This window comes from Zeugodacus cucurbitae, chromosome 6 (genome assembly GCF_028554725.1).
Source record: "Zeugodacus cucurbitae isolate PBARC_wt_2022May chromosome 6, idZeuCucr1.2, whole genome shotgun sequence".
NCBI classification, from domain to species: Eukaryota; Metazoa; Arthropoda; class Insecta; order Diptera; family Tephritidae; genus Zeugodacus; species Zeugodacus cucurbitae.
This window is the reverse complement of record NC_071671.1, coordinates 53,671,543-53,692,989: the sequence shown is the minus strand read 5'-3', so window position 1 is coordinate 53,692,989 and position 21,447 is coordinate 53,671,543. Positions and strand designations below refer to the sequence as shown.

The 21,447-nt window shown below is 33.0% G+C and overlaps 1 protein-coding gene across 2 annotated transcripts; it reads right to left on the bottom strand.

The window, feature by feature from the left end:
* Positions 1–5,692: 5,692 nt before the first annotated feature.
* On the bottom strand, positions 5,693–9,915 carry LOC105212590 (proton-coupled folate transporter). Of its 2 annotated transcripts, none has more exons than XM_011184650.3 (9): positions 9,063–9,915; positions 8,846–8,955; positions 7,202–7,352; positions 6,912–7,095; positions 6,658–6,847; positions 6,455–6,590; positions 6,252–6,388; positions 5,841–6,187; positions 5,693–5,775 (listed from the first exon to the last, which is right to left on the bottom strand). In XM_011184650.3, the coding sequence occupies exons 1-9, from the start codon at positions 9,319–9,321 to the stop codon at positions 5,709–5,711; spliced, it is 1,581 nt and encodes a 526-aa protein (XP_011182952.2). In that variant the 5' UTR covers positions 9,322–9,915; the 3' UTR covers positions 5,693–5,708. The 2 variants fall into 2 exon arrangements, with proteins under 2 accessions (XP_011182952.2, XP_054089557.1); XM_054233582.1 differs by having other exon boundaries at positions 6,682–6,847.
* Between the last annotated feature and the right edge of the window lie 11,532 nt (positions 9,916–21,447).

Genomic DNA, 21,447 nt, shown 5'->3' with positions numbered 1-21,447 from the left:
AATCATGGCCTAATTTGTACCGCTTGCTGTCAGGCTCTCTAGGTGTCCCTTTTCAACCAACCATATGAGGTTTAACGGATTGGAAGTGGAGTTCCATACATTTCTAAATAAAATCTTACTATTTTGTATTCAAAAAGGTGGGTATTGTTTTTTCTTTATAAAATATCACTCGAGCTTGTTTAAAATCTCTGATTTTTACTTTTCGTAGTGAATAATATGTAGTTCTAGAACTCTTAGCCAACAATAAGGAAAGAAAGTTTTTTGAGTTTCAATTTTGCCTCATTTTTCGGCATAAATACCAACTAGAGTAATATATGTATTTGTTCTAAGGTAACGTTAAGTTAAAGGGCGGTTCCCTGTTCCACATGAGATCTCACTTGGACAGCTATAGTCAGTGCTTTGTGATGCCTCAAACTCCTCAAAATTGATGGACACTCAAGCGACGACAAAGCGCTTTGAGCCTTTTACATAATAATATAATAACCGAAGTTCGTCGCGATCTCTCAATCAGTTCAAACTCTTTTCTAGCATTGTTGTAAAGATAATAACTAAAGACAGACAGCTTTTATTTTAAATTGCAAAGGACGCTCATAAAATGGAGTGACTAATACAGAACCGGGCATTCTCAAGTAAGCGACGCAATATGTGTATTTATCATTCACGCATTCGGTACTTTACCATCCATCTTTCAATTGTCCTTAAACTTGATTATCTATTTGCAATAAAAGGCCTCCACATTTTTCAACTGACTCATGCATGAAAGTGCTATCTTGTATTATTTAATTTTTCAGTGAGCACACACAATTTGTATATAACTTATGATAATAGATTGTTTTCTATCGATAAGAGTGGGGACACAAAATAGAAAAACATGTGTATGTATGTATATGCACATTTCTATTGTAAACATGCATTTGTCCAAATGAAAAACCCAATACCTCTCTTAATAGCTCAATAATTATGTTTATGAATGAAATGAAATTCTGAAGTGATTTGTAAGTTGTCAGTATGTCAAAATACAATTCTCTATAATTTCGATAAACGGGAGGGTTGTGCGTTGTATATAATTTATTAGCACAATTACATATATACAGGTCACACTTCTCTTGGGTATACCAATATATACGATACACACTTATATATTTCTAAATTGTATACATGCATATCTTGTGCTCTTGCGTCTCAATTTTAGCCCACCTATTAAAATGTGATAAGGCAAATTATTTGCCATTATAAGGCACAATGACTTTTAAGTTCCACGCAATTCGCTACGTAACATTTTCAAAAGCATTAATCTTGATTACAATTTTTGCTTAGTAATATATGAAATTATTATTAAGCACTATGACGGGTATTTAGGCCGATATTTTATGAATAGTTATATATCATACTGTAATTTCAACTAGGTAGCCGTTTTGAAAATGTAATGGGTTCTGAATAAAATATTCGTAGAGTTTAACAATTCTAAAATTTTTATATTTAGAGCTTTATTTTTGGTGTTTTATATCCATAATGAGAAGAGAACATGACATATACATATAGCAAGTTATTCACGCACATAGTCACTTGTCTAGTGTAGACACCATGACGTATGAGTAATTTCATCGTCAATCGCATTCAATCACCCTCCAAGCAGCTTGAAGTGTGTATTGAAAATATTTTTAGCAAATTGTTACTGCCTTACTGAAAGTTTTGACGCTCCGACCATAACCATGAGAAATATTTTTGCGCATGATTGCCATTTAATGGCAATTACAGTTCTATGGGAGCTATAGGACCTAGTAGTCCGATGGGGTCAATTTGTTTTACTATATATTTAAAATAATTTTCTAGATTTTTGGTGAAAATTTCAAAGCGATATCTCAACGGGAAGTATTTAGGACCGCACCTTCATACAAGCCGAACCACTGTGCATTCTAACCCAAGTCCTTAAACAGATTTTTTAAAATCTTTAATTAAAATAATTTAATTTTTTATTTGTTATATTTATTAATAATCGCTCTAGTGTACTGAATCCCCATAATTTAGCACCTTATATCTGTCATGTGTACCTTGATAGAAAATATGCATGTATTTCTCTATTATATTATGTATATTGAACATCCCTAATATGCACTTGACACTTAATTGATGAGATTTTTTGATAAACACTACCAAAAAAAAAAAAAAATGTAAATAGACTACCATATGTGAAATTTGTTTCGAATTATCAATGCCTTATTTGTTGACGACTTGGTAAAATAACAAAATCAAAAATAAATTCGTTGTTGTATTTGTTTCACGGCAGACGCTAGGCATTTCCGCACTTGAGATAAGCGTATTTTATTGTTAAAAGTAAAAAATTAGAAAACCTTCATGTTGCGATAACGAAATGGTTTGGCTGTGCTGATAGTCAAGTACAAGAGATTCTAGTAATGAGCAATATAAAATGTTGTTGATTTTTGAGCGTGAAATAATCGGTTGAGCATTTCTACTAAAGAAACTGTTTGCTACCTACTCTTCCTACTGTTGTGTTTTCAGTAATCTTTTAACTCGCTCTCTTCCTAGTGATTGGTGATGATTGTAGACCTTAAATAAATTGATGATATTTAAAGGAAGAAGTTAAGTACTCAAGACTACTATGTAATCAAGTAATTAAACTCTTTCACTACCACTGTACGAAATCTGAACCATCCTAAGGTTTGGTCTGGTATATCATTAGCTAACTAAACTAAATGTAATGTAAATAATACATTAAAAATAAGTATTAGCAGTATTATTGTTGTCAAAAATTCTCTGCATACTTTTAGGTTTACTATATTGAATAGGAAATACCCCGTAGAGAAGGGGTGACATAAATAGTTAATTTGTTTTATTTTGCAGCCAATTTTACAAAACTGAATATGGTAAAAAAACAACTAATTTTTTGATATTATTGCTTTATAACTTTGGTATTCGAAGACACATACTAATGAAGTAAAGAGGAAAAGCTAATGCACCTACAAGTAAGAGAAATGGTTGAATTGATTAATTTAAATTTAGATATATTTGATATAAATATTTATATAAATAAAAAAATATATAATCTGAAATACAAATTATATTTTAATATTAAATGTAGCTGCCATTGATACTCCGATTAGAGCGATTATATTTTCGTAAGTCGTTTTCGTAATATATTGCTTCAAAATAGGTCCCAGTCTCGATTTCTTTTCAGCGAACATTCTTTTGAAGCCTGAGAACTATCAAAAAAGGTAGCTGTGCGCAGATCCCAAAAATACGTTGGGTGTTGAAGCTATTTGAAGTCCAATTGTTTCCACGATTTCATTTTCAATGTTTATACATGTTATATACGCTAGACAATCGTTGAAAATAACCCTCCACAGTACTGAGGAGTGAAATTGTGGAGCCATGTTTCACCAAACAACAATTCCAAACTCAAATGAGATTCATAAATTTATTTTTGTTTGTGGTTCCCACTTGGTATAGGGCTTTAATTTGATGACCATCCAAAATCGTACAGTGCATTTTTATACTCTCGCAACTTGTTGCACATAGTATCATAGTTTTGTTGACATAATGGTTGTTTGTGTCACCAAGAAATAAAAGAGTTAGATATGGGGTTGTATATATATAAATGATCAGGATGACGAGTGGAGTTGAAATCCGGATGTCTGTCCGTCCGTCCGTCCGTCCGTCCGTTCAAGCTGTAACTTAAGTAAAAATTGAGATATCTTAATGAAACTTGTTCCTTGGGACCATGAGAGGGTTGCTTTCGAAAATGAGAAAGTCGGTCCACTGCCACGCCCACAAAATGGCGAAAACCAAAAACACATAAAGTGTCATAACTAAGCCATAAATAAAGTTATAACAGTAAAATTTGGAATAAAGGATCGCACTAGGAAGGGGCATATTTGGATGCCCCCCAAATCGGTTATTTGTATATATCTCGCAAACCAATGAAGCTATATAAACCAAACTTTCTGCAGTCGATTCTCTTACGTTCCCCACCACACACCATGAAAATAGTTGAAATCGGATAATAACCACGCCCACCTCCCATACAAAGGTTAGGTTGAAAATTACTAAAAGTGGGTTAACTCACTAACGAAAAACGTCACAAACACTAAATTTCACATAAGAAATGGCAGATGGAAGCTGCACTCAGATTTTTTACAAAATGGAAAATGGGCGTGGCGTCGCCCACTTATGGGTCAAAAATCATATCTCAGGAACTACTTGACCGGTTTCAACTGAAACTTGGTTTGTAATAGTTTCCTTACCTCCCAATAATATGTTGTGAAAATTGGCCAAATCGCTTCACAGCCACCCCTACTTCCTATATACCAGAACTTTGAAGACGATCTGAATTGTTTACTTTACAATATACATATAAAGTAAGCACTAGTGAAGATATCGGTGCAGAACTTTGCACAAATACTATGTTTATAGTGTGGCAGCCCCATTCTAAAAATCGCCAAAATCGGACCATATGTTTTCAAGGCCCCATATATCGAACATGAGGACCTCGGTGCTTCAAACCTAATATTAGGGTTTCCAACTTTCAATGGATTTTATACGAATATGTGGGTCAAATTGTGTACTATATAATATAAATAAAGTTAAATATATAAATTGCGAGAGTATAAAATGTTCGGTTGCACCCGAACTTAGCCCTTCCTTACTTGTTTTTTAATATTTTCGTCTGTCGTCAGTGGACTATACTATATATGTAATTGGCGAAGGAACTGTTTATCCGATTATAGCACAATCGCGCCATGTTGCACTAAACAAGACATATTTTGGTGTTCGTAGTATATGAGGTTGTATTACTTTTAGTTGTTTCGGAATCACAATAATATCACATCCGATATAAAAATTATTTGCTCACTATATTTGAACTCTGTTCTTTTGTGAATGAAAAAATATATGTGGTAGAAATGAAGATTGAATTCAAATTAGTAAATGTATTGCTCATTGAAACAATATATCTCCCTATCGTATATATTTTTTAGAAAAAATTCTGTCGTACATAGCTTAACCTTACCCATTCTGAACAGTGTTGGTATTAATTATTTTATAAAGTATCTTTATTACTAATGTGAGTAATCTCTTTATAATAGGAAAACTTTTATTGGTCTTTTAGGTTTTAAAAATTTTACTCTTTCTTATTTTTTTTTTTTGTATTTTTAGTAATTCTTATATGCTTATAGTTTATTTTTTATTATTAAACACTTTTTTATTTTTATTTTTTATTCTATTTTATTTGCTAATTTTTAATTTCATGTATTTATTTAATTGAAATCCTATCATCTTCAATTATTTCAAATTTCTTTCACTTTGTTAGAAACTTGAAAATTTAATGATAGAGTTGAATGTAACCGTCTGTAGCATCTCTAAAAATAAAATAATGTCTACAAATTAATTTTTTCAACATAATTTATTTATTCTTAAATTCTTATTATTATAAATTAAGTGCTTAACTCTGTAAATAATTATGATTAACATTAAATTATTTTATGAAATATTTAAAGTATTTTGTACCTAGACTTAATTATTGCAACTATTTTTTAAAATATCATATTATACGAATTAATTTAGTATATTTTTGAAATATACTACCAATTCAACAATAATACATTATTATTAGTACCTAAAACAAGTCGAAATATACATATATAAATTATATAAATGTATTTACTTTAGATATTATACGATAACGTTGAAAATTAAACTCTGGGTGGACTTGGTGGACTAACGGTAATTTCCTTGCGTTTCGATACAATTAAGATTACGCTGCAAATAAAAGAAAAAATATTAGTTTACTTTCAAAAACTTTCAAACAAAGAAGAAATACTTACGCAACGAGCAGAAAACTAATGAAATACAAAATCGCGCTGATAATATTGAACATGCCCGGATAATAGGATAGCGTGGCATCGTAAACGCTGGTGTAAAGCGGTGAAGCGCCGAGCGGTGTGATCGTCTGCAACGCAGTAGTGACGGAGAAAATCTTGCCAGTTTCATTTGTGGGCGTAACGAAGGCCAAGATTGTCAACAACATGGGTCCAATAATGCCCGCCATGAAGCCCAGCGCCGTACCCAAGTACATTTCCCAGAATTTTTGTGCAGCGGCGCGCACTGTGCTCTCACAAACGGCCGACAGTAGCGACAACATGGCCATGGTGACGAATGACAAGCGCAAATACTGTAAAATTATTTTGGTTGTAGAAGTTGTTGCAAGTCGTTTTTTTTGTGTAAAGAACACTTACCTTTCTGAATGCAACAACAGCAATAATGCCACCAATAATTTGTATGCCATTGCCAATGGAATTGTAGTCACTGTACTGACTGACAGTCGCATTGAATTTGGCGCGCAGGAATAGATAGAATACATTGCCTTCACCAGCTGGAGTAAGAGAAAAATATATTTGAATTTATGAGAAATAATAGCGAATATAACAAAAATAAATACCGCTTGTGAAATTGGTGATGATCAAGGCGATCATGGCGAACCAGATGAAGGTGCGCATGTAATTGGCGCGTTTGGCCACACAAGTGCGCACCAGATCAATCACGTGACTAATGCTAAAGAATTGGCATAGTTTATACTGCAAGTAAATCAAAGAAAAAACAATTAGAAATGCATACATATTATTTCTATAGGGATTAACTTACACCCAATGATGTGTTGTGCGTCACCTTCAGACTCTCCTCATTCACAAAGTAGATATAGACGAAAGCGACGAGTAATGCTGCAGCCGAAATGGCAAATACGACCTGCATGCTGGTTTTTGCGAAGAGTGCGCTGCCCGCCAATGTGCCGATGACAGAACCCGCACCGATTGCGGCGTCATTCAAGACCATTCTAAGGAAAGAAATAGGTTTCAATGATATATTCAGTTTTAAATCACTTATAGTGTGCTACTCACTTGAGACCCTTCAATAGTGGTGGCGCAACGTCGGCAATATAACAGTAACAGACGATCATGAAAGCGCAAGTGGAACCAGTCACTGCCGCAGGAATTTGTGCGATCACATATAGCCAGGGATTGGTGGCAGATTTAGCGGAGACCATGGCCAAAATGAAGCTGACAATGTAGCCCAAGAAAATACCTGGTAAAAGAAGAGGATTTGGTTAATAAAAATTTAAAAGTGTGGGGAAACAGTTGATTAAGTTTCTTCGAGAGGTATGGAGAGTTTTGTCATGACATTTACTCACCAATTAGTGAAATCAAAAGCACCGGCCGCCGTCCGAAACGATCAGACCATGCACCAATAAAGAGCGCTAATATTGCGGGTAAAATGCTGGAGACCAATGAATTGGCTAATATGATGCGTGAGACATATGGTTGTACTTGGTTTTCGATTTCCTGTGAGGAAAAAGAAAAAAAGGAATTGTTTAAATAATTGCCAAAAAAAATTTGGTAAAATTTTAATGTTTAATTTATGCCATTCTTTACAATAAACAAAACCATTAACTAACTGTAAATCACCTAAAGCAATTCTTAATATTTTTCAACCAATAATAACAGTTAAATATACATTTTTTCGATAAGTGGGAAGCAGTTAAGCTGAGTGAATCGAGCAAACTCTATCAAGCAATTGGTATAAATAAACTGGTATAATTAACTAAATGACCTTGTTGTTTTCACACGATTTTTTTCGATTATTTAAAGTAAATTAAAGCTTAAACAAAATAAATGGAGACCTTTTAAACCGGTATATACTGTTTTTACAAAAACAACACTCGGAAGTACGCATTAATTATTAGCTGACATTGGCGACAGTTGCGCACTTCGCTTATGCTTGCTAGTTGTGTAAATACGTGCTGGGGTGTCTACCAATTTTACCCACACCATGATAACTGGCGAAAATATTCAAAAAAATATAAATAGATAAATTCAAATGCAATGAAAATAACGCTAATGTTAAGTTGGGGACATGTGTTTATTGCTCAATACATCATTACCTTATCAGCTTTTAATGTGAAAAATAAAATAAAAAATTATAATTAAAGTCGTTCAAGAACGTATGAACGCATTGGAATAAAAAGAATGGCAAGTGATTTCACGACTCTAAAGGGGTGTTCACAAGCTGCTTTGTATTAACTATCGATTATAGATAGCTTTCTTGTTGCTTTCAACTTTTTGTCATGATAAGAAAGCAAATCTCAGGCATATAGAGAAATATAAAGAATTTGTCTAGTCTAGGTTATAAAAAGGTTCTCCATAGATGCATTATCCAAAATTCTTAAGGGAAGATTACCGACTTAAACAAATTGAGTTTTGAGATAAAGGCATTTCAAGTTTTAACTTGAAACTAACGTGGCCTTATGGCCGGTATTTTCAAAGGGTTTATCTCTTAGAATTTTACTAGGATTGAAATTTAGGGAGAATATTTTAAACATATTGTACTATTTAATAAGACAACATAACAATTTTCTAATCCACCTAACCCCTTAAAAGATTATGTTTTTTCAGAAACTTTTTGTGTAAAAATCAACGTCGGTATTAGGTGTAAATGTTTTAAAAGGTTAATCTAGATTATTAGCTAAAATCTAGTGAAGTTTTTCTCATTTTCTAAACCGTTTTGAAACATTCATATTCTCTGAGAGTTTGTCTCACAATTTACGAGAAAGCTTGGCAGAAAACATCGTCCATTTTTATTATATTTGAGAATTTTGTATATCATTAGTTTTAGAATTATAACCCTCATTTCAATAAGAACACACTCTGAACACCCGCCGATGATAATAAATAACTGAATTGTAGCAATATTTCTAATATTTCCATTTTAAATCCATTCCAAATTTAGTGTGAACCCACCCTTATATATGCAAAAATATTTTCTTTTATTGACTTACATGGTTAATTGTTGCATTTGAAATACCCAACATTGGCTCGCATTCGGCTTCTGTGTGTCCAAATGTGACTCTGCAGGACTGATAAAGTAATTGATTGGTAAATACCACAGCTGAAAGTATTAAATAACAGTATTTATTGTAGTTGTTGTTATTTTGAAAAATCATTTAATATTTAATAACTGTCTGTCTGTCTGTCTGTCTGCCTCGCTAAACTTACATGATAATGATGAGGCGAAATTCAATAGAAATACGGGCGGTTCCAATATGAAGATGCGTCGCAATGGATTTAATTGTTGTTGTGTATTACTATCTATATCTGAATCAGTCACAATTGTCTGACTGCTATTCACATCCTCCACCACTGTACGATCGTAACCATTTGTAGCAGGTTCGGACATAGAATCCTGCACATATACCGTTACGTTGGGCATATTTGCCGCGTGATAAGTGTTGTTTTCGAATTCGTTTCTTCCCATTTTCGCTTCGTTTAAATTATAATCGTGTTTCTAATCACTAATTAACAAGTGGCACTTGTGTTCTTTATTTTGTTTTTGGTAATTCAATTATTGTCGATTTGTGTTTGTTAGCCACTTCAGTTTATTATGTTTTATGTCACACTTTCACTTGTTTTTGTTTTTTTGCTCTTTTATCACCGCTCTGGAGACGTTACAATTATTGGCTAATGGCACAACCGGCGTCCATAAAAATCAATGCTAAACTGAATTTGATAATAGCTCCCACACTATTTATATTTCATTATTTTATGGCTGCCTAGCGGGCAGGCCTACATATTGTATGTGATTCCCGAACGCTTAAGTTTGTGTTACGTAGCAAAAGTAAGATAAGGCATTTATGTATATTGTATGCGAATGAGTGTTCCGATACATGTACTTAATTGATAGCGTGGGGCTTGTTTTTTGATTCATCGGTACAAATGACCTGTTAAAGGAATGTCATTGGAACATATATGAACATATTTTCATATTTTGGATTTCTATATAGTAAAATTTGAAACAAAAATCGTTATTATTTACAAGAAAACGAATTGAAAGATAACTGAACCAATGTAGTATAGTATAGTATTAATAAAGCGGACCGCCTTCATTCTCAGGGCCTTGATTTTAATTATAATTTTTTACTCCAAAAACAGACATAATTTTCCAGGTCATTGATTTTAGAAAATATAAAACATATTTAATATTTTCTTCTCTTCCTTTCTTACATTTGTCTTCAGCATCCACTTCTTAAAACTCAAAAATTATTATCCGAGGGTTTCTGACAATTGTTTTAGGTTTAACGAGCTTAACTCTTCGAATTCAACTACATTTGAAAACCTGAAGATCCCAACATTGAAAATTTCACTTCAGTTGAGAACTGAGATCTTAGTAGAGTTTTATAAATTTAAAATATATTTTTAGGCTTCAAAATTGAATGAAATTATGTTTCAAATACTCGTACAAGTTTAAGTCTAAGTAATTATTTACAGTTCTTGTCGAATTTCTAATTTCTATTTATTATCAATAAATATTCTTTCTATTCATTCACAAAATTATAGAAGTTGCACTACCCAAAAGCAACCTTAATTGTTCAAAATGTGTCTTACAATTTCAATTTATATTTGTTGCTAAAGAAAAACAATAAATTTTAATTGTACAATTTATACAGAAATTTCCTCTGAAATTTTGAGTTTTTAATTCTTCTTTTTAATTTAAAAAAATTTAAATTTTGACTTCGATAGCTAAATAAAATCACGAAATTTTTCGAGTTAAAAGAAAATAATAAGAGTCGATTTCCTATTGAAATACTTAATACTGTATGAATGTAACGCAATAATTTTCAGTAATTTATAATATTTTTTTTTAAATATTTTTTTTTTTTAAATGCTATATATTCTCTAATTTCTTTTAAGAAAAAAATTTAAACTATATTATGGAACGTTTTTTTAAAACCGCCATTGGATTTAAGTATTTTTTTATTTGTCTAAAAAATATTTACTTTTAAATAAAAGTAAAAAATATTCTCACATTATTAAAATACTTTTTTTTTATTACTAGTCAATAGTCTAACTTAATTAAAAAAATTAGTTCATTTTATTGAGATTTTAAATTTTTTTCATTAATTTGAGGTTAGGGTTTTTATGAAATTTCAATAGAAGCACATGGCACAGCAAAATGTTCAAATTGAACGAAGCATAGATAAGAACCGTTAAAAATCACCGTTTAAATGCGTACAATGACTCAACAAGAAATTAAAAGCAAATGGCTTAAAAAACGAAAAGGAAACTGTCCAAAGAAATGATGAATGATTCTGTAATTAATTGAGGGTTCTTTTCTTGAAGATGACGTTAATAATTTTACAATTCAAATATATAATATTAAGTTTAAAATTTAATGATAGTACAAAGTTGTTTAATTTTTTGTTGTATTAAAATTAAAATTAAAAATTAAAAATTTATTTGTTGCATAATTCAAAAAAAATATATATATATAATTTACATAATTTGTAAATTATGAATTATTTTTTTTTATTTTTTTTTATATTTTTTAATAATTTATTTTTTTTATTATTGTTGCATAATTTAAAAAAAATATTTAATTTACATCATTTATAAATTATGAATTATTTTATTTTTTTTTATAATTTTTGTATATTTTTTTATTAAATTTTATTTTAATTGAATTTAGTTTATATTTAAATAAAAGAATATTTGCAACCATTTGGCCAAACATGTGCATATGTACAGTACATTATTAATTAAAAAACTTAAATTTAATAACCTCATTTTAATTTTAACATTCACAAAACTGGTTTTGAAATTCAGACACGAGGTTCTTCCAAATTTCAAATTTCAAATGTAACCGCCATTTCACCCACACATACAACCCACAAAAGTACTTCACATTCGAATGAAATTAAGCCTACGTGACTCATTAGCCGAACAATGTGCGCATATACATATTCACCGATGTGTGTCGTTCACTGAATTAAAAAAAAGTACAGTTGCTACTAACGTTTTTTGCTTTTGTACGCCATTCGCTTGTACAGTCACGCGTGTAGCATATATAGCCATCTCACTTTAACACGTTACTTTCCAGCAATGTTGCTAAAAAAAAATAAGTAAAAGTTTCTACTTCGTTTGCATGCTTTCTTATCTGCGTTGGTTCGTGCTCGTGTAGGCTTTTAATCATAAATTGTTTTAGGTTTTTGCTTTTGTCAGCTTAAATGAATTTGTTGCCATGCATGCGATACACATTTGATTTTTGATCAAACATATAAAAAAACAACTGTGCACAGGTGCGATAAAATGATATTTTCACATGTAAGTTATAGTTCTTTTGTTTTAAATCTATCAATTATATTTTTAGCACATTCCACAATGCGAGTAGCGCGTATATTTCACAGTACCCCCGTTGATATTTAACAAATTTCATTTCAGGTACTTTGCCGCAGACTTGTCGCTTTGAGCTGTGGAAGCGTAGAAAATGTTGAAATTTACTTTTACATTGATCTGGAAAGATACTAGGGTAGTCGGTCGAAATTCTTTAAAACGAGTTTGTAAAGTTAATCGTATAAAAGGACGCAAAAATTAATAGATTTCGTCGTTTACTCTCACAAATCAGCAAACAATTGATTGAAAAATATGTTTCAGTACCAAAACAACACAAAATTTAAACAGTATCAATTGTTTTCATGAATTATTTGTTTAGAATATTTTTGAATGCATAGATGTCCTCGTCGGTTTGGTTTTGCTTGCTAAGAGACTTTTTTAGAAAATACAATAGTTTTGGTCGCACATTTTTTTTAATAAAATATTGCAAAAAATTTTTGGTACCTAATGGTTGTTGCATCAACGTGTTTTTTCTCTAAACTGATTGAGTTAGCTCATATCAAGTTCATTCTAGTGTATATTCCTGCCTTGTGGCACTATTGAAGGGCTAAGTACGTTTGGAGTTTCATATATTATTATATAAAATATTCACTTTTCAAACGCAACAGTATTTGTTCATATGTGTTGAAGCACTTTTACACATTTTAAATTATATTTGTTGACTACAACATCTATTGCACTTCTACAGTTTGGTATTTGCTAATAATATTCTGTTTATATTATGTATAAATAGCAATCTATAGTTAATGTCTTTTAATCCTACTCTTATCTTAGTACATTAATAATTTTTTCTAAATTAATTTTAAACATAGTATAGTACATAGTATTCACTCAACATCAGCAGGTTTAAAATGAAAACAATAAACAGCTGTTGCATTAACGTAGTAGATTGCAACATTTGACATTTAGTACTAGAATGGCGGTTGTGAGAATAACCACTATTTGTGTTAAAAGCAAAAATGTTGGGAATATTTAATGGCAGCTGCAGCGTTGCCATGCGAAAAAATAAGTGATCATGCTAGATTTATTTTTTAAATGGGTAAAGAACGTTTTATAAACTCAATAAAAATATAAACATATGAATTTGTAATAGAATTATAGTTTTTTTTAATTAATTTAAATTAAATATGGTAGAAGATATAAATAAATTTTATTTGGATAAAATAAAAATATCATAAATAGGAAAGTTTTGAAAATAATTAAATTATTAAATTATGAAATAAAATAAATTTAAAAATAATTATTATTAATAATAATAAAAAAAATACTAAAAATATAAATAAAATAAAATAAAAATATTGGCAAGATAAAGTAGCTTAAAAGAATAAAAAAGAATATATAAAAAATAATATTAAAATATATTATTAAAAATTAAATCAAATAAATAAAACATTAAAAATATATAATATTTTCAAATAAATCAAATAAATGATAACATTGGAAAAAAATTTAAACGAAATTGAAATTTAGTTTACAAAGAGCAGTTTTATACAATATAACAAAAAATAAATAAAAATAAAATATATACATAGATATACTATGTGCATACTTATAGAAATTATGAATTTGTAATAGAATTATATATACTTTTTAAATAAAATTTCAGCCCTATACTGTGCACTTGATAAAATAACAAAAAAATTGAAATTTTTTCAAATTTTTATCAAGTAAGAAATTTTTTGGTATTCTGTGACAATTTTGATAAAATAAAAAGCTTTAGTACGCATAGCTTTTCCCCACACGTGTGGGAAACAAAACAATATAAACAGAAACAGCAGATTTCTGTCCAATGATATTGAATAGAATTGAAAAATTTATTTGAATTTTTCTATAAAGTACGTTTTCACATGCATTTCAATTTTTGTTGCAAAATAGTTGGTAATTTAACATGAATTTCAGAATAAATCATTTGCTCTTGGTGTAGACGTGAAGTTTCTGAGAGTGCGCAAATATTCCATGCTGCGAATCTGGCCCTATTTTTCATGCATAAAGTCGTTATTTGTATGAGTGTTTGTTTTAACCGAGCCTTCTTCATTGTAGCTTCATTAATAAGTTTGGTTTACGATTGACCGGTTATCAGCCTATCTATCCGGTTCTGATGTCGAGATATCGACTGAAGCGTCCCGGACCTGGTGCAAAGTATTTGGTTTGGTTTTACAACCCCATTTACTCTATATAGATGATAAGGTTATACCGCCTTTACTCGGTCGCCAGAGCCTCGTTAGCCTCACTAACCAAACAGGGAGTGTCACGCGTAAATGAGGTTAATTGATAATCGGATGGCAGAGGCTATTCGCTTTTCCATCCCATATCCCCCCTAATCTTTTGCTCCCCCGCAAAGCCATAGAATACTATATAATATAATACATATACATATGTACATATGTCCTTTATAATATATTTAAAACTTTTGGAATTTCATTATTGGCAAAAATTTGCTAAGCTGTAATCGTATGTAATACAGAGAAAACAATGTCCTCAAAGTAACCCTCATTATCTTAATTTTTTTTTATATAAAAAAGGGGAAAAAACGGCTCAATACCGCGAGCAATCAATATGTTCATATTTTTCCTCTTTGTATAGAAATAACGACAAAAGTAAAATATCTCCATTGCAACAAATTCACACCTTCTTTCACACCTATCCACAACGAGATATTTTATTTGTCAAGAGCATTTTACTTCTTAACAACTTATAAGGAAAAAGCTTTTTATTTTAGACACAGAATACGAAATGCTTGATAAATTTCAATTTTTTACAAATTAGAAATTTCTTGAATTTGTAAAGTGCACAGAATAAGGCTGTTTGAATAAATAAAATTAAAAAAAAATATATTTTTTGTGAGAAAAAAATAATATTACAAATAAATATTAAATTTTATTGAAATAAAATATATTTACAAACATTTAAAAAAACCGTTTAGCCGGTTATAGCCGAATCGATGAGAGCGCGCCACTCGTCTCTTTCCTTCGCATTTCGGCGCCAGTTGGAGATTCCTAGTGTAACCAGGTCGCTCTCCACCTGGTCCCTCCAACGGAGTGGAGGCCTTCCCCTTCCTCGGCTTCCTCCGGCGGGTACTGCATCGAACACTTTCAGGGCTGGAGTGTTTTCGTCCATTCGGACAACATGACCTAGCCAGCGTAGCCGCTGTCGTTTTATTCGCTGAACTATGTCAATGTCGTCGTATAACTCGTACAGCTCATCGTTCCATCGTCTGCGGTATTCGTCGTTGCCAATGTTTAGAGGCCATAAATCTTGCGTAAAATTTTCCTCTCGAAAACTTCTAGTGTCGTCTCATCTGATGTTGACATCGTCTAAGCTTCTGCACCATAAAGCAGGACGGGAATGATAAGCGACTTGTAGAGTTTGATTTTGGTTCACCGAGAGAGTACTTTACTTTTCATTTGGCAATCAGTCCAAAGTAGCACCTGTTGGAAAGAGTGATTCTGCGCTGGATTTCGAGGAAAATAATAATACTAATAAATATAAATAAAGATAAAAATTAATATAAAAAAAGATATTAAAAAATATGAAAAAGATAAAAATAAATATTTTATAGGTTTATATAACGAAATTTAACCGCAAGCCCATCTCAATACACCGGATGCAAATATGTTTTTTTTGTGTTATGCATGAATATCTATATACTTATTTATATACATATATGTACTGTAAATTTCCACATACATTCAAATATATGTATATAAGTATGTACATAAGCCCTTTGAAATAAAACTCAATCCGCGTTAGATTGGATTAGGAAATAAGCATAGTAGAAAAATAATTGATTTTTTAATTCTCTTTGAATTTTATTTTCTACTTTATTTGCTTTTCGACTTCCAACGAGTGTTTGCGCCTGTAATTTGTATATTCATTGTTTATTTTGAACACCTTGGACAATCACACATACTTACATACATTTAAAGTAAAATATTTACGTACGCCGTGTAAGTAAGTGCGCTTTAAGACCCACGAAAAAGACACCCTTTTGTCACACCTTGTTTGCGCCTGATTAGGCATTTGTGCGGTGATTGGACAATACCTATGAAATTATGCTCCAATTCGAATAGATTGAGCTTTAATAGGATTAAATATTTCGTATTAAGACAAATGTCGTAGAGCGGCATAAAACAGAAAGCACAAATCAATATGGTGACAGTGGTTGAAAAAATGTTCGAAGAATAATTGAAAGAAAAAATAGAAATAAATATTTCATGTACTTATCAGTGTATGTATGTGTGTGTATATCTCTGTAATGTAATTGAACGAACTCTTTGATTTTACATTTTTTATTGGCGTATCAAAAAGACAAGCGGCAGTCGGTTTTAGATTCAGCTCCGAGGCTTATCTTCTTGAGCTCTTGATCTATTTCGTCAAGCGTGAGCTGACGTGGAACTCTATTTATTTTATACTGTTTGGCAAGTTCTTCTCCGGTCTATAAAATAATAGGCTTAGAACTACCAGTGCAGAAGGTAGCTTTTGAGTAACTTTTTCTACAGATCAACAAATATATTTTCATTTAACCAATTGAAATGATTATATTTCAAATTATATATTTTAATTTCATTTCGCTGTAGGTTTTTTTTTTTTTTTTTTGTTATACTAGTATCGTAAACTCTACTTACGAATAGGACCTTCACGTAATTTGTTATTTAACCGTCGGCGTCTGCTAATTTTCTTTTCTACATATATTTCCATGCCTTCTCAATAGCTTTAACGCTTGGAAAATTAGTGAAACACTTGCCGAAGAACTGGTCTGATTGAAACAACCATATTGGTATAATTTTCAAAAATTCATATACTGCACTCTATATTCATTCCTCTATATACTATACCTATATACTGTTTCCTCTAGAATTACTAAGCTTTGTATGAAATTTTAAAATGGGTTAGTACTTAAAAGAGTTTCAGATAAACATTTCAGATTTTCGAAAACATGTGTTCAAATAATAACGGGAATTTTCGTTTTTTTTTTTATATTTATTGAATTATCTGCATGAATGTAGTCGCCTACAAAATGCAGTGGAACTTCTCTAACTCGAATCACCATAATCCACAAAAAAACTTCGAGTTATAGAATTTTCATTAAAATATATACATTTTCTCAATGATGTAAAATATAGATTTATCCACAGTTTTAGTTATTTACTTCGCAAAAAGTACATTAAAACATGTATTCTGTAATTTTGTTTGCTGCACTTTGCTATAGTTTTGGATACAGACGTCAATCCCATGCCTTATGTTAGATGATTTATGCAATCCATAAGTGTAATATTATATTTTTTTATTCGCCTCCGCACGATATAGAGAGACTCTTTTAAAATACTGCCTCGATAGTAAAATTTTAAATTTTGTATTATACCTTGGTCGAAAAGTTCGAATTATGGAAGGAAATTTGTGTGAAAGTTACATTCTATAACCACTTCAAGAGTTCAAGTTATGGAGAACTTCGAGTTATAGAAGTTTAGAGTTATGGAAGTTCCTCTGTAGTTCCCATTCGATATTATGCTTCTTCCAATCGTCGGAGCAGTTCTTAAACTTGATTTTTGGGATAGCGTTTCGCTCTTTCAGTGATTTCTCGTATGCTTGTAAAACTACGGCACTTTGAGGTTCTCTCTATTTATTTGTATTTTGGAAATTCGAAATGTCACACGGAGCCTTAGCGCGGGTATGGAAAAAGTAAGCAATGAATACAGCTGAAAATTGTATCGTATTTCAGGAGCATGTACATATACATATAGATGAACATAATAAATTATATTAATTCCCGTTATTTTTTGAACACACTTCGTATATTATCCCGATGGATCAAAAAATATAGGTTTTTTTTTTTGGCATATTTCTGATGGACTCATCGATTTTCATAAGAAATTCTTGCATAAAAAAAATCTCGGAGAATTAATATTTATCATCTAGGGACGATTTTGAAAATAATTATTGTTTCGTTGATATTTAAAAATATTTATGTTTCATGATACCTTAAATTAATGAGTTATTACTGTGAATAAAAATGGGCAACTCAGTATATACTCAAGTGTGCCACATGACTACTGAACTGCTTTTTTACTACCAACTGTACTTAATGCGAGAAATATAAGAACTTTTCTGATTAAAGGTCCACATATCAGTCGGTGGGTGTTTTACTTTGCTTCCTGCCCAGAAAGTTATTTAGCTCTCGTGTTCTCTCTTATCCACATTAAGGTATGAGTACTCTAATTTCATGTCAGATTCTTGTCTTTGTCGTTCGGTTTTCATAACTAAGTCAATTTATGGGGATTCTAGTACAATAAAATACCTGAAAACTTGATTTCGATAAGTCGTGATAGTTATGCGTCTGGTGTTTAGCTTACACTGAAATGATCTTAACTTAGAGGCAATTTCCTTTCTCGCCTTTGTACGTTTTAGTAGCATGATCCTATGCCCAATTCAGATGATCTCTGCAAGGCACCTAGTACTCACTAACTTTCTCAAGCTCAAGGCGTTCTTAAATAAAATAAAAACTTCAGTATACCGATCTTTTTAAAGACCTTTTATTGAACAAATTGTACAACATGTGCCATACTCATACCTCTACAAAGATCCACTGCCAATAATAATACCTTTCCGAACACTGTCTGCTTATGATCTTATTTGATGCTGATCAAGCATGTGTAGCCCTGCCACTTGAAATTCGTGTGGTCTTATTATTTATCAAAATCATTCTCGAGAAGCTATAAAAACCATTAGAAAAACGCTTCTTCTTCATTATTAGTTATTAACCTCTTTATTTGACTGATTGCCGTCAACTTTGCCAACGATCGCCATAAGACAAATATGCAAGAAATCCATGCAAGTGATGCGACGCAGAGAGGTTTGCGCGTAAGAGCTAATGACTACGAAATGCATAGTAACGCGTATCTTTATTTTCCGCATTCATTGCATTTAGAAATAAACAAACCGTTGCATCAGCAAAGTGCATTTTGCGCATGAGCAGTGTGTGTATGTTTTATAGCAAAACTTGGCCGTCATGAAACTTGACTACAAAAAGTCATGTTACAAGCAGTGGTGAATACAAGTAGTACATATGTATGCACAAATGCACGCCTATTCGCATAGAACTGCATACATATGGGTAGATATGTGTTCATCTGCCGCGCATTGTCATCTAAGCAGGAGGACGGCCACAAACGGCAAATCACAACGAAGTGCAATGTACGCATCAACAAAAAACGCGCGCGCTCTTACAATTATTGCGTACCGCAAAATGTGGCAAACCGTTTGCTCTATGCCGTTCACTCGCGCCGTAATGCCCGCGCTACGCCACACCGCCGAGAGATACTTTACTGCATTTCGCGGCAAATACTACTACTGCCAGTCGCATGCATACAATGTTCGCACGGTTGGGTTCTTCGTCTGCTATTTGCATAAATTTCGCCTTTTTATGACTGATAGTGTAAAAACTAGGCGTGGCGCTCGCTGTATAGTTATTGTCTGTCGAATGCGTCTGCGAGCGCTTTCATCTGCCATCTAAAGCGGCTGCCGCGTTGCTTTGACCGCGTCGCCATCGCCGTGCGGTATGCAGTACGCGTTTACACCATGCAACGCGGCGGCGCAGCAATTGAATTTAGTTTTAGTGTTGTCGTCAATCCTGTTTCGTTGAATGCAATGCGCGCAACACCACCCTATCGCGCTTATCGGGTAGCGCTCACGCGCACACATGCGCGCGCTCTACGCGAAGGCTGCTGGTTGTTGACTGCTTGCTGCCGGTTGTTGGTCTGCCGACTGGCGCGCACATGCTCGTTGTTGTATATTATTCGGTTGAAATAAAATCTTCGCCGTAAATGTCATTCATAAATTGCTCTTCAACACTGCGATGCGAATGGGAGCGCGCGCGCGCCACTGTCTGTAGGGTTCCCAATGCGTTTACCAACTTAATCCACATGCGTATGCCACACATATGTGTGTGAACGCGTATGCGTTTGTTGGCGCAAGAGTGCGTATGAGCGTATAGCGAGCCTTGCGCATTTTTGGTTTAAATACTTTTTTGCGTACCTCTACTGCGCCACCTATGATTTGTTGTTACTGCTGTGTGTCGGCAATATTGCCAAACGCAGCTGCCGCGTCGTCGGACTATTACTGCTGCCGCTGTTCCGTATGCGCTGGAAGCCATGTTAAATAGTTCTGTTTTGTAGATTATAATCATTGTATATCGTATTTTCAGCGCGCTCATACTTCAAACGCACACAAATTGATGGGATGGGAGCAATAGCCGCGCGCAGTCGATGCGCGCTTTGCGTGTATGGTTTGTTAAAAGCGCCGGCGCAGTGCATAATTATGTACGCATTGTCAAAATAAATATTTCGCGGTAACCGCGGTGGTCTCCCACATATTGATTGTATGGAGTATATTTTGCGCCGCCGCTGCCAATAACTAGTACCTGCTGTGACAGAAGCGCATATGAGCGCGCGCGTCAATCAGAAAACTGTCGGGCAACGCATTCGCAACGCGTCCCAGCGGAAGTCTAAACTACAATGGTTAGTAAGTTATTTTCAATTTACTCATATTTTGCGAACGTGTTTCCCTCCTCCTTCCACGCATTAACAAAGGCGTTCACGCGCGCGTTTGCTCCCTACATGCAGCACACAGCAGATGTCTGCTTGCCAACAAAAACAAAATCAGAAAATAAAAGTAAACCAAAAATGGCAGTGGAACCGTCAATATGCGCAAGCAACGATTATGTTGACGTTGGTCGCAGGCGGCTGTGGTTGTGTTCGGTTAGTAGCGGCCGCATCAGCAGCAGCAATAGCAAGAGCAACAGTTGCTTGTATCGCTAACATTGATCGATTGGGCGTAGCCACCGCGGTTCAACTGAGTAATGGCTTCATCACCGTCGGGCATAATTTCCATAATGTCCTTCGCCGTGTTGCCTACTCACCGCCAACTACCTTTGGTTCGTAGCGTTGCGTTGCATTGCAATTGCAGCAAACCGATTCGCTTGCTGGGCACATGTAATTTTTTGGTTCGAAAACACACACATTCGCGCATGAGTGTTACCTATAACCTGTAGGAAATGAACTAAAGCCGACTTGGGTTTAGCGGAACATTATGCTTCGTCTTTCGAAATATATACCTAACTTTCGACTAAAATTCTTTGTTGGTAGAGGCACTTCTAAGTGCATAATCTAGTGCTTTGAGCGCATGATTACCGGCTTACCAAACAATTTTAAACCATCTG